Here is a 13,338-nt window from a genome sequence, read left to right on the forward strand (position 1 = left end):
AAGTTAATGCAGAGGGCTGCTAAGCAAAAATGATTAACCCAATTTTGAAAGAGTATCAACTCCAAGATTGGAATAGAGATTACCCATCCCTAGTAAATGGCCCTTTTGCTTGCACACTGGCTTTGCTCCATTACAGGGTGGCAATATGGAAGTACTCATGTGCGTAGAGGAGTGATGGTCTATAGAGAGAACCTGGATGACTGCTGTCTGTTAACCACTTTCATATAAAGGGGGGGAAACAAGTGGATAAATGATCCATACTCATTATCTCCTTCAGCGTTCTCTTCATTGTGCATCGAATAAAGTGAAATCAAACAGTTTATTAAAGAACATCAGCACTTTGTAGATGTTGATCAGAGTTGAGATGATACAGTATATAAGGTCGTAGAACTTTTAACTGACTCTGAATATCGTTCTATTTGGCTGTAGAGTGTGTACATTATTCCCTCTCTATTTTAATTGAGAAGAAAAGCATCTTGTATTACAAATAAATGCTCACTATCTGAAGCCAATGTTTAAGTCTAATTATTGCCAAGCATACAGTGGGAAGTTACTAATACTGATGAGTATGTAGAAGAATCCCTAGAACAGACAAAAGTTTCCCAGTCTCGCTACTGGTATATTGGCAACTAATAAATGTATTGCAAAATGTAAGCATTGTGGACTTAGGTACGGAATATACGTTCTCTTATAAATAATACATTTCTAATCATCATGCGTAAAAATCTGAAATAACGGTTTTTGGAAAAAGGAACTTTGCCAATTAGGTATATCAAAGGTTAAGTAAACATTCAGATCATATCATAGGAATAAAGGAGTTTGACTTACACAGTTTCATCGTTTTTAAATTCCAGTTCACCATAGGTATCTTCAAAATCTTCTCCTCCACCTTTTGCTGTTCCTTCAACAGTCCTAAAAGGTACTATGACAGTTCCTCGGGCACCAGATGTCCTAAGAACTTTAACCTCCATGACACCGATGCTCTCACTAACACGTATGATGTCACATTCAAATGTAAAAATCCCAGCATGGTCATCATCCAAGATAGTAACTGATGCCACATAGGGAGAAACCAAAACTGCTTTTGGGTAGCAAAAGCTATTCGCTTCCATTGGCTCTTGTGTCTCAGCTATTCGGATGTTGCTGAGCCTCACAAAGAAATGTTCATCTTCTTCAAAGATGTCATCATCAATAATCCCAACTGAGAACTCCTTTTGGGTTTCTCCAGACTTGAAAACTATGGTTCCTTCTGAGAACTCATAGTCAGCTCCCGCATTTGCAGAACCATCTTCAGTTTTATAGTCCACAAACAAGGTCTTGGAGATGTCACCACCTTTTCTCACAACGGTCAATAATACAGCACCACAATTCTCAAGACACTGATAGGAACATGGGTCAAAATATATTTTAGACACAAACTCTTCTGATTCGTCCAAGCATATGTCTTGCAAGCTGGAACTTCTTTTGGACTGCTCAGCAGCATGTTTCTTTAGGATATTGCCCGCTCCAGTCATCATTCTAGTGGCTTGTATTCGGTAGAAAGCTCTGCTCTTCTGTTGATGCGATAGTGCGTAGTAGTTTGCCATTTCGACCAACTGATCTAAATCCTTCTCTGGGTGTTTCTGCTTTATATCTTTAAGGATCCTTATCATATCCCTGCGAGATTCATCTACTTCTTTACCATCCATATTTAACAGGTTCCCATCTAGAAAATGAGAATTCATAACCTTGCCATCCATTTCAATCCCTTTAGGATGCTCAGCTTCCGTCTCAATCATAATTGCTCGATGTTTGTCAGTCCTATACTTTTTGTGCATGTACTTGTAGAAGAGGAGACGCCGGTCTGCCACCCAGGCGAGGACGACGCATACAGGAAAGAAAAATAATGTGAGTAAACCTTCCCAAACTTGAACCACTCCAGGAGAAAAGACTGCAAGAATCATATACAACCAGATATATGCAAAAATGCTCCATGCCGCGGTCACAAAAAATACTCGAAGATGCTTGATCTTTCTAACTTCTCCTTCAGGTATGACATAGACGCAGATAGCAATAATGATGAACATGTTAAACGCTGCACTCCCAACAATGGTTGATGGACCAAGATCTCCAGCAACAAACCCATGTCCGCACACCTCAATCAGGGACAGAAGGATTTCAGGGGCCGAAGAGCCAAGCGCCATGAGAGTTAAGTTGGAGACAGTCTCATTCCAGACACGAATTGTTGTTGTAGAGGTCTCTCCATTAGATTTTTTTATTATGATTTCCCGCTCCTGTGAAGTGATGACTTCTATGGATGCCATAAATCGATCTGCAATGATGGACACGCCGAGAAACATGTAGATCATTGCGACGAAGTATACAATGACTCTGGCAATTTTATCCCCCAGGGATGGGTTCTCTGGGTACCATATTGGCAATATAACCCCTTCCTTACATTCAAAGGAACCTGAGCAGTTGAGGTTTGGTCCAGCACTTGTGGGATGGCCTGTGGCAACAGCATGAACATTAAGACTTTGAATAAATAAGATAAAGGTAACAAGTCCAAAGTTAAGGAAAGTCGATGCAAGAGGCGGGAACTTTAGCCAAGCCATACATGAATTTTATTTGGGAACTAGAAATCCAAGTAATCTTCTTTATGTACGGGTCAGGAATCTGCAAGATAAGAAGCAAATGGCAAATTAGGGTGACATTATTTGACTATCCAACATTGGTATTTCAGATTTACTGTAATGAGCACTAAGCAATTCCAGAATAACAATGGTAAGGCCAGTGGCGTAACTATGCCTCCGCAGCCCCCGCCGTGGTGGGGAGGCGCAGAGTAACTATGGGCGCCGGGGGGGGCTGCGGTGCTATAGTTACCCGCTGCGCTGCTGCCCGGCCGCATCTGCGGTCACTGTCCCGTCACTCGCTCCCGGCGCCGGCTCCTGCTGATAATGAAAACTGACACTTAGAAAATGGCTGCCCCCGTATTGCAGACAGTTTTGGCAGCCATTTTCTAAGAGTCACTTTTCATTATCAGCCGGCGCCGGGAGACTGGACGGGACAGTGACCGCAGATGCGGCTCTGTCAGGTATGGGCATGGGGAGGGGTGCCGAGGGGAGGGAGAGAGAGAGGGGGAGGGGGGCGCTGAAAAAGTTTGGCGGGGGGGGGGGCGCAAAATATATAGTTACGCCACTGGGTAAGGCACTGTCAAAATGCCAACATGGTTTTTTTGTTTTTGGTGTCTATGTCAACATGGGTTGACATGGACACGTATAAGTGTACCACTGTGCTCACCATGCTTTGGGCACGGTGCTAGGCTGAACTCAGCACACTATTATAATCTAATTCTATTTACACTTGGATCGTGGTGGAAGAACAAGTCGCGATCAAAGAAAAAATCATGAAAAACTCATGTTGACATTTTGAACGTGTCGGTTTTTTGACTGCCTGCCAATGGCTGTCTGTATTTTGACTGTCTCCCTAGCGGATATATACACTTATATACACACTGGGGGAAATTTACTAAGATGTGAGTTGTATTTCGCATGGGATGTTGCTATGGGCAACCAATCAAACTACTTCTCATTTTTTTAGTACCTTCTAGAAGATAATAGATAGTATCTAATTGGTTGCCCCTAGCAACTTCCCATGTGAAATACAACTCACATCTTGTACAAAGAACACTGTGGGGGAAATTTACTATGACAAAGAAAGTAAAAGTTACCAGTACTCAGGAAAACCTATCTGTACTCACCTATATGTAATAGGGTCAGGGTCTGCCAGAGGTGTGGGATACCGGCTGATATTTTTAAAGCGACAATCATTTACAAGGTATGGTTTTGCCTTGGAAATGATTGCTGCTTTAAAAAAAAAAAAAAAAAAAGATCCAAGATTGGCCGAGAATCGTCACCTCCGCCAAACTCACAGCCTATTACATATGCCTCATAGTATTGTATCGAGTCCATACAAATACTCCTGAAAACCCCAAATGCCCTTTTTATTCATTACTGAAAATATTCCTGTACTTTGCACTAGATATAAGTTCAAAATATAGCCAAAAAAGTGATGATCTGGGCCTGGTGGAGGTTCCAGGTGCCCTAGGCTAATACACATGTAGCTTCACTTGTAATGCTGCTATACACACGTGTAGGGACTGGCCAGTCATACTACCCATGTGCATGTAACGAAGGTTATACAAATGGCATGTAGGATCTAATGCCTGTGGCGTGGAAAGGAGACTTTGGCTTTAGGCTGCCCAGCTGGTGCTGTAACACTATGTACATAAAGTAATGGTGCCATCAGTAAGTTACAGTGGCACAGCCATCTGTCAGTCACCTTAAGAACGTAACCCCGCACAGTACATCAGAACGGGTGATGGCGAACAAGCACGGAACATATTAGGCCTTAATCTTTTTCCTTTTCGGTCACCCACAAGGTGCCCCCACCAGTCCTGGTGCCCTAGGCTGCAGCCTAATCAGCCTGTTGGCTAATCACACAAGAGAAAGTTGTCTTATGACCAATATCAATATATAGTTAATAAATTAAATATATCATTTTTTTTTCATTAAGAACATGCATACATAAATGATATGCATAAATAATGTAACCAAACTCAAGTACCTTCATCATAGTATACACTGTAGAAGGTGCAATAATACCATATTGGGAGCGTTAACCTACCATAACTTAATAGCAATAACTTCATTCAATATCTTTTTTTTATTTTTTTTAATAGCGCTTTACACACTCGTATGGGTTGTCCAACGTCTGTGCTCTCTTAAATGGACTTGATTCATTTAATTCACTGAAAATAATCCAATAAGTTGATAAACATATTGCCTCATTGAAATATTTTTCTGATGACAGCCTTCCTACCGGGTCAGTGTAACACAATTAATCTACTAAGTGATCTGATTGAACCTCAATGAGCGGTGTCTTCTCCTCTGTACCCAGGGGCTTTGACAGTCAATTATTGTAGTAATGGACAATAGTATTGATCAGCTAGACAACTAATTGAATAGAGTATCTCATGCAATCTCAGCCATCTTCTGCAAATGGGCTAACATAGGCTGCAAAATATAATACTGACTAGTGCTTATTTACTGTATAGGGGCCAGATGTACTAAGCCTTGAATAGTGATAAAATGGAGAGTGATAAACCACCAACCAATCAGCTCATACCCGTCACTTTTTAAACACAGCTTGTGACATGGAAGTTAGGAGCTGATTGGCTGGTGGTTTATCAATCTCCATTGTATCATTTTTTAAGCTTAGTACATCTGGCCCTATAGGAGAGAGTTATTTGGTGTTTATGAACAAAAGGTCCCCTTATATACCCATCCAATAAATATCTGAATATTGTGCGTATAGATTTGGGAATCTATATGCCATATAGATCAGACCATTTTCATGTAAACCAGCCTGTGTTTTAGTATGTGTGGTTTAAGATGGGATACGATCATTAGGCTAACCCTATTAAGGTCAACATGTCAACCACTGAACGTCGACTGGCCTTAGGTCGACACCTGAAATATGTCGGCACAGGTAAGGTCTACACAAGCATTAGGTGGACAATAGGAAGGTCGACAGTCAAAAGGGAGACATCATTGTTCACTTTTTTTTGCGCCAACACGTGTCGACTAGTGGTATTTCATGCCCTACCACCCACTACGGCATGGTGGGAGAATAAAATACTGCAGCCTAACCTTAACCATACCATCACACAGCCTAAGCATACCCCTAGTGCTGACCCCTAACCATCAACTCCTGCAGCCTAACCCTAACCATGCCATGCCGCAGCCTGACCTTCCCACTAGTGCCTAACCCTAACCTTCCTCTCCCACAGCCTAATCTTAACCATCGACCTAGTAGCTAACCCTGTCTCATCCCACCGCCTAACCCTAACCACCTCCTAGTGTTTAAACCATAACCATCCCCAGAGTGCCTAGCCCTGACCTTCCTCTCCTGCAGCCTTACCATAACCATGCGCCTAGTGTGTAGCCCTGACCTTCCCCTCCTGCAGCTAATCCCTTCAACTAGTGCCTAGCTCTGACCTTCCCCTACTGCAGCTTAACCCTCCCCCCTAGTGCCTAGCTCTGACCTTCCCCTACTGCAGCTTAACCCTCCCCCTAGTGCCTAGCTCTGACCTTCCCCTACTGCAGCTTAACCCTCCCCCCTAGTGCCAAGCTGCCCTGACCTTCCCCTACTGTCGCCTAAACATATCCATCCCCTCCAGCAACCATCCCCATAGTGCCTAACCTTGTCTTTGCCCTCCTGCAGCCTAAGAATAACCATTCCCCTATAGTGCCTAACCCTAAATGATCCCCCTAGTACCTAACCAAACCACAATCCAAATATTCACCATCAGTATTCATCGGTACAGTATTGTGACTGATGGAATCAGGACTGTATCTCTAGCGCAGAACTTAATCACTACATTTTACATATCCTGCAAGTTCAAGTAAAAAAAATACAATATCAGGTGAAATGGCTTGTGCGGTGTGCAGATCAGTAAAGAGGGGATGATCCATCTCATTTTGGCCTTCAAAATGAAAATACAGTATGCCCTCCTCAGTATTCATCTAGCGCGATTACTTCAAACTAATGTCCAGACCCCTTCAGCCGTATTATACCCTCGGATGCTCCTCACGTTTAAGAATATTTTGTTTTAAATGTAAAACATGTACTGACATAAGAGCAAACAACTATCTCCCCCCTTTCAGCGCAGTCCTCTACCCAGCTCATACCACAAGCTAGTTTATTTTTAATAATAATGAATAACTGTAAGGTCTTTTTATTTGCCACCCTTGGGAAGTGACAAGATATTTATGGTGCTGTAAATAAAAAGTGCATTACTTGCTCAGTCCTACCCAGCTGAAAAATGATCATAGTTCAGCACGGAGCAGTGTGAATAAGCTCTTCCACGCGGCCTAGAGCTTTTTCTGATTGAATGGAGAGCAGAAAACATTCATTACCCTGACTGGTGGGTTATTATAGCTGCTGCCCCAGAGTGTCCCCTGACCTTTTCCCCAGATGACTGGACAGAAAATACAGTTATAATAATAGGTCTTTTTATAGTTGTTCTATCATATACACTGTATGTTACCTAGCCAACATTAAATGTTGAAGTAAAAAATATGAAATGTGCAGTAAAATGCCAGCGGGCTTAGAATCAAACCCAATGCATTGGAATTTAAGATGTTAAAATAATAATTTAATATAATATGTATATTTTATGCCTGACTGAGTTGCTACTTAAGACCCATTTGCTCAAAGCATAGATATCCTTAAAGCCTGCACTGTAATGGCAGAGTTTGGGAATGCGCATGCAGGGAGGGAGATGGGGGCTGTCCAGCTGTTCTGGGAGCGCTGGGCACACCCCCATATTAATCAATGACACGCACACCTGACTAAGTCCCAACCCCTTCTCGGGACGGCCGCAACTACGGCGCACCAAGTCCTGATTCCCAAGATACACAAATTGGGAGGTATGTAACTGTGTCATTATTTGCTGCGGACAATAAACGACATAGATTTTACAGCACTGCGGAACCCTGCTGGTGTCATTTATCTAAAATATAATAAGAATAAATTTGGGTAGCGAACTGTCAAGATATAGTAGAATTGGAGAGGAATTCAGAGGCAGGCAACCTCATATGGAATTCAAGAGTTTATACCTCTTTTTCACCAAAATCCGGGGTCTGTACCTGGCTTAGACCATCTTGTTTTCACTTCACCGTAGTCCAGCAAGACCTAAGGACAGTGGACAGTGGAGGACAGTGGAGGTTGTTACCTATGGGCTGCAGGGTTGCAGCCCCTCCAGGTAAAATCCGCCACTGTTCTCTGCCTAAGTGAAGACTGCACTGGCTTCATTGTGACTGGCAGTGACTTCCTATTGGAAGTCTGACCTACCAATCACCCAAGGCAGTGCCATTGGGAGGTGTTCCCTTCCCTCCCTCCGGGAAGTCTCTGTATGGGCTGCTGAGCAGCAGCCCATAAAAACTTGGGTTCTGCGCATGCACCGGACCCGTGACCCTGAATATGCCTCTGTGGGCTGCTACATAAGCAGCCCATAGAGACTGGGGGCAAGTGCATGCGCAGTACCGAAGAAGTTATTGCACATGCGCCGGCCCTAGACCGGCGGTCGGGAGTGGCAGCAATAGGGACCGGGACCAGGAGCACGGCGGCAGTGGAGGGTGGTGGGGCCTGCGTCACGGCAGCCCCCCTCTTCCGCACAGTTAGGAGCCACCGCTGCCTATAGATATCATAAAAAATGCTGTCATCAGCAACGAGCACCCTGGAAGGATCAATCAATGGCTTTTGGATTTACCTGTGTATAAAAATCCCGGGTAAGAGCCCGTTTCCACAGCAGGTTTTACCCACACAAAAAAAGGGGGGGGGGGATTTTTTTTACATGTAGCAGTTTTCCCAGGTAAACCCTGCAATTAACTGGGATTTTTAGACTTTGTAAAAGGGTAATTAGACAGGATTTATTTATTTGTGTGTTAATACTATATGTTAGATTATGTAACATGCATCTGAACAATATATAGACACTAGTAAGCCTGCTTGAAGCAAAAGCTTTGAAAGCTAGTTTACTACCTTCTGTGATTGTGCATATGGGCGGGATGCTATATAGCAGAAATGCGGTAAAAACCCCGTTTTCGGGGTTTCTACCGCATTTCTATATGCTATATGGCGCCTCCGCAGTGTCAGCGCTGCGGAGGAAATCGCCAGCTAAAGCTGGCGAATCCCTGCAGAAGCCTATGGGCTTCTTACCGCAGCGCTGTTTGAGGGATCCGTCACGGATCCCTCCCAGCGTGCCCTGCGGCCGGCGCCGGGGTCTGCGCATGCGCAGATGGACTCCCGGGTCACAGACCCGGAAGTCCAGCGCCGGCACCGCATCGCAAGGGACAGCTCTTACCGCAAGAGCTGTCCCTTGCATGAATAACGGCATATGTTATAGCATATGCCGTTATTAAAAATGCGATGTCCGGTGATAATGGGCGCGGATGTTACAACATCCCGCCCTATGTGAGAAAGGGATGTAGTTTTACTCTCGCAGTGTTTCGGACACTCACGGACAATAGACATTTATATACTGTAGATCAGGGGCAGATTGGCCCACCGGGAAACCGGGCCATTTGCCGGGGGGCCTGCCCAAAACTCTTTAAAAAGGGGCCGGCCGCACGCCCCCCTGGCCTGGCTGGGCAGCGGCACTTTGCCCTAATCCAAAATGGCCACGGAAGGCTGCTGCGCATGCACGCACAGCACCTTCCAGGGCCTTCAAGCTGCCGCTCAGCACCTCACTGAAAGAAGAAGCAGCAGCTGGTGAGCCGCCCGCCGCCCCCCCCCCACGCATTTCGTAACGCTGCACACACATACCCGCGCGCATTACATACCACCGAAAAAAACACCTGCGAATTACATACGGCCGCACCCCCCGTCGGATTCCAGTAACAATCCGCCCCTGCTGTAGATGTTGTTGTTCTAGCATTTAATGGACCAGAGGCCTCTTTTTTTTCCCACCATAGATTATGCAATGCTCATCAACCTGCTGATGCTGAGAGAAGCAACAAAATCAATTATATTTAATAAGTCTAATTGATCTCTGGTTAAAAGTAATTTGGTTTTAAAAACGATCAGGTTTTTCTAATGCTTGCAGTGGATTCACTAATCCTGAAGTTTTTAATAATGATTATTTGGACCCATTAGGTAAACTTTAATTTTTTTTATTTTTTTTTAAATCAGCTCTCTTTTCTAATGTAAACATACCTACCTTGGCTAACCTTTCCGCATATCCCAATGATTCTTCTCTGAACCTTTTCGAGTTCCAAAATGTATTTTGTTATGGAATGGTGCCTAGAACAGTACAGCGTATTCCACATGAGGATGTACCAATGATTTATACAGTGGCATGATTACATTTTCTTCCCTTGCCTCTAGGCATCTTTTTAGGCATGCTAATACCTTATTGGCCTTTGCTGCTTCTCCTTAACATTGAGCGGCAGAGTCTATCGTCTAAGCGAACCCCTAAATCCTCCTCCATTAACCCCTTCAGTGATAATCCCGAGAATTTTTCGGGCTATGCTTCAGTGCCCAGACTGGCAAATTCTCGGGATTGCCGCTGGTTAGTGTCGCGTGTCTCCCCCCCCCCCCCAGCTGTGTGACAGTCTGCGACATGCTGCAACGTCACAGGGCCTGGTTGCCGGGGGGGGGGGGGGGGGGGCAGGGGCGGGCAACGGCTGACATAGTGCTCATAGTTTCTCAGTTTTCCCCAATTAAATAAAAGGTTAAATGCTTACATTTATTAATATTAAACCTCATTTTCCATTTTGCTGCCCAATCCTCCAGTTTATTCAAGTTGCTCTGTAGAGAGGCCATATCCTCGTCTGATTTTCTTACCTTACACAGTTTACTATCATCTGAAAGAAATGGACACTTTGCTCCTTAGACCATCTCCTAGGTTATTAAAAAAAATATTAAAAAGGACCTTGTGGTAAAATTTAAACCAATATAAAAATGACCCATTTACCACAACCCTCTGTTCCTTATTCTCCATCCAACTTTTGACTCAAGTGTGGATGTGGCTTCATAGACCCAGCTCCCATACATTGTAGATCAACCTCATGTGAGTCACCGTATCAAAGGCCTTAGCAAAATCTAAGATAGATGCTAATTAAGTTAGTTTAACCCTGTGAGTGCCAACGTAGCTGTGAGCGATCCTCAAAATAACCACTAAAATGCCAACATTACTCATAGCGACTTTTTTTTAGTATAAATAAATACAGCCTAGTCAATTAACTTACATTTAAATATTGCGCCGCTGTAAGGGCACTGACATTTTTAATGGATATTTTGAGGATCTTTCACAGCAACGTTGGCACTCAAAGCGTTAACATGACCTATCCCTCACAAATCCATGCTGGTTCCCACTAATAATTTTACTGTCCCTCAAATACTCCTGAATGCTATCCTCTATAATACCTTCCAGTAATTTCCCCACTATGGATGTCAGACTTACTGGTCTATAATTTCCTATATGTGTTTTATTACCCTTTTTAAATAAAGGCACTACATCTGCAACTCGCCAGTCCATAGGCACCAAGCCTGATGAAATTGAATATTCAAAAATTAGGTATAAAAGCCTAGCTATGTGAGCTGAACTCCATTAGAACCCTCGGGTGTATGCCATCTGGCCCTGGAGATTTATTTATCTTAATTTTGCTTAGGTGCTTATAGACTTCTTCCTCGGGTAAACAAGTATTAAATAATTGGACATTACCATCACTTTTGTTTTGTAATGTTCCCATTATTAATGTACTGTACTGCTGCAACGGTGAGCCTCTATGAGAAAACATCTGATTGCAAACTTTTCATGATTGCTTTCTAGCTGCATTAACCTTTTGCCATATATTTCATTACCTTTGTCCACCCCGTAGGGCAGTGGTGTAAGTGGCCTATATAATATGTATATCCTCTTTCAGTGTTTGTGCTTTTAATGATGGGTGTCCGGAATCGTTAAGAGAGTTAATTATCGGTGCTGAATATTCTGCTGTTCTGCTAATTTAAAGGAAAAGGCTTATACGGTACATTAAAAATGAGTGGACACGACAAATTGATAATGATATATTTGCACTGGAGGATCCTGGGGCCCAGGTGTGTCTTACAGTCCCTAGATCTGTAATACCTTCCAATTTGAAAAATCACAATTGGTGAAACAGAGCCTGTGCATCCACTATAGGTCGACAGTCTCTAGGTCAAGACATGAAATAGGTCAAAGTGCATTAGGCAGACATGGAAAAAGGTTGACATAAGTTTACATTACTCAGTACTGAGAGGAGACACATACAGTACAAACAGAACACATACAATAAATAGGAAATACCAGTGGAGCCAGGAATCTCTAGCATAGAGGACACATTAAAATGGAAAATATAACTAAGGGTTGCCTACCATCCCTGAATGGATGGGAGGGTCCCAGAAATCGGGTTCCCCTCCCAGCCCCCCGGAAAGGAGGGCAACCCTCCCGCATTGCCCTGCGTCTCCAGCAGACTGCCCCTCTGCGGGGGATCCGTGGATCAAATGACGATATTGCATCATTTTAGCCCCGCCCCCCGCAGTGCAATGCATAAAATACCGGCATAGCATGGCAGGGGCGTGGCTAAATGATGCAATCGTTCTAGTCAAACAGTTCAGCCCGGATGTAGCACCGCCCCTTTTTTGCTCCCGGATTTGGTCCCACCCCCATGCCATACTGAGCTAGCTGCCCTCTTCCGGAGAGGGCAGCCAGAAAGTCGGCAACCTTCATCTAACTTAAAAGGGTTTCAATATCTTCACTCATAGCATGAAGTAGACCGCTGAATATAAGAGAATACCGACTGCATTGGGTGAGAGATAGTTAGAAAATGTTAAACGTGAGGGAAAAAAGAAAGAAGATTAAGATGCATTGATTTGCCATTTACAACGATCCCTTGATGAGAGAAACGGTGCATGCGATTTATAAATCAATAGACTATATTTGTTCATGGCACCAAGCACTAAAAACCAGCTAGGAGTTAACTTCACTAATTGTTTTCTTCTACCTGCTGAATAAGCAACTCTGGGCGGAACACACTTCTGTCCCGAAAACTTTTAGCCATAAATCTAATTTTCTCTTCTCTTTGTTTCTGGTTGTTTTTGGTCTTCTACAAAAGGCAGAGGGACTGAATCGCTGAGCATTCTGGGAGCTACAGTTCAAGAAACCCACATGACAAACGGCTGATACGATTTTGGCCCCAATCTTGTATATTTCATGTTATGTGACCAGGGCAGTAGAGACATGGCTGGGTGCAGGTACTTTTGAGGGGGCATAGTCTAATCGTGGGAGGCGTGGTCATGTGCTCTTATAATAAAATACAGAAGAAACAGCACATTAAGCAGCTCGCCAGACACACTGCAGCCCAGCACACAGAAGCATGTGTTGTGTTGAGAACAGCTGCTGCAGCTGAGTAATGCGGGGACCACCCCCACTGGGCCCCTTCATCAGGCCTGGGCCCAGGTAATTAGAACCCCTTCAATATATTACACAGTAGCGGAAAAGATGCATTTGTAAACGCCGAGGACAATTCTCAGATACAGTACCTGTACCATGGAGTTGATGTATGAAGCAGTAAAATGAGTTTAAGTGACCAGTGGAAAAGTGACCCATAGTACCCAGGTAGTATCCAACGATCATAGTACTGAATGTACTCGCTAGCTAAAAGTTGATTGGTTGGGCCACATATTCAGTAAGTAAGCCAACCTTTTCCTCTACCCCTTAGCCCTAACCCATCCCGGCTTGCAGCCTAAACCCCCCCCCCTCCCCCTAGGAGT

The 13,338-nt window shown here is 43.9% G+C and overlaps 1 protein-coding gene across 4 annotated transcripts in view; it reads right to left on the reverse strand.

Annotated features, from left to right (window-relative positions):
- SLC8A3 (solute carrier family 8 member A3) overlaps window positions 1–13,338 on the reverse strand; it is a 248,324-nt gene that overhangs the window by 156,449 nt on the left and 78,537 nt on the right. For all 4 annotated transcript variants that reach the window (XM_083166353.1, XM_083166350.1, XM_083166352.1 and 1 more), the window contains exon 2: window positions 829–2,655. In XM_083166353.1, the coding sequence (XP_083022479.1) occupies window positions 829–2,594 (1,766 nt within the window). In that variant the 5' untranslated portion in view covers window positions 2,595–2,655. The remainder of the gene's footprint in view (window positions 1–828; window positions 2,656–13,338) is intronic.

This window comes from Crinia signifera, chromosome 12, assembly GCF_055691185.1.
Source record: "Crinia signifera chromosome 12, ASM5569118v1, whole genome shotgun sequence".
Classification (NCBI taxonomy): domain Eukaryota; kingdom Metazoa; phylum Chordata; class Amphibia; order Anura; family Myobatrachidae; genus Crinia; species Crinia signifera.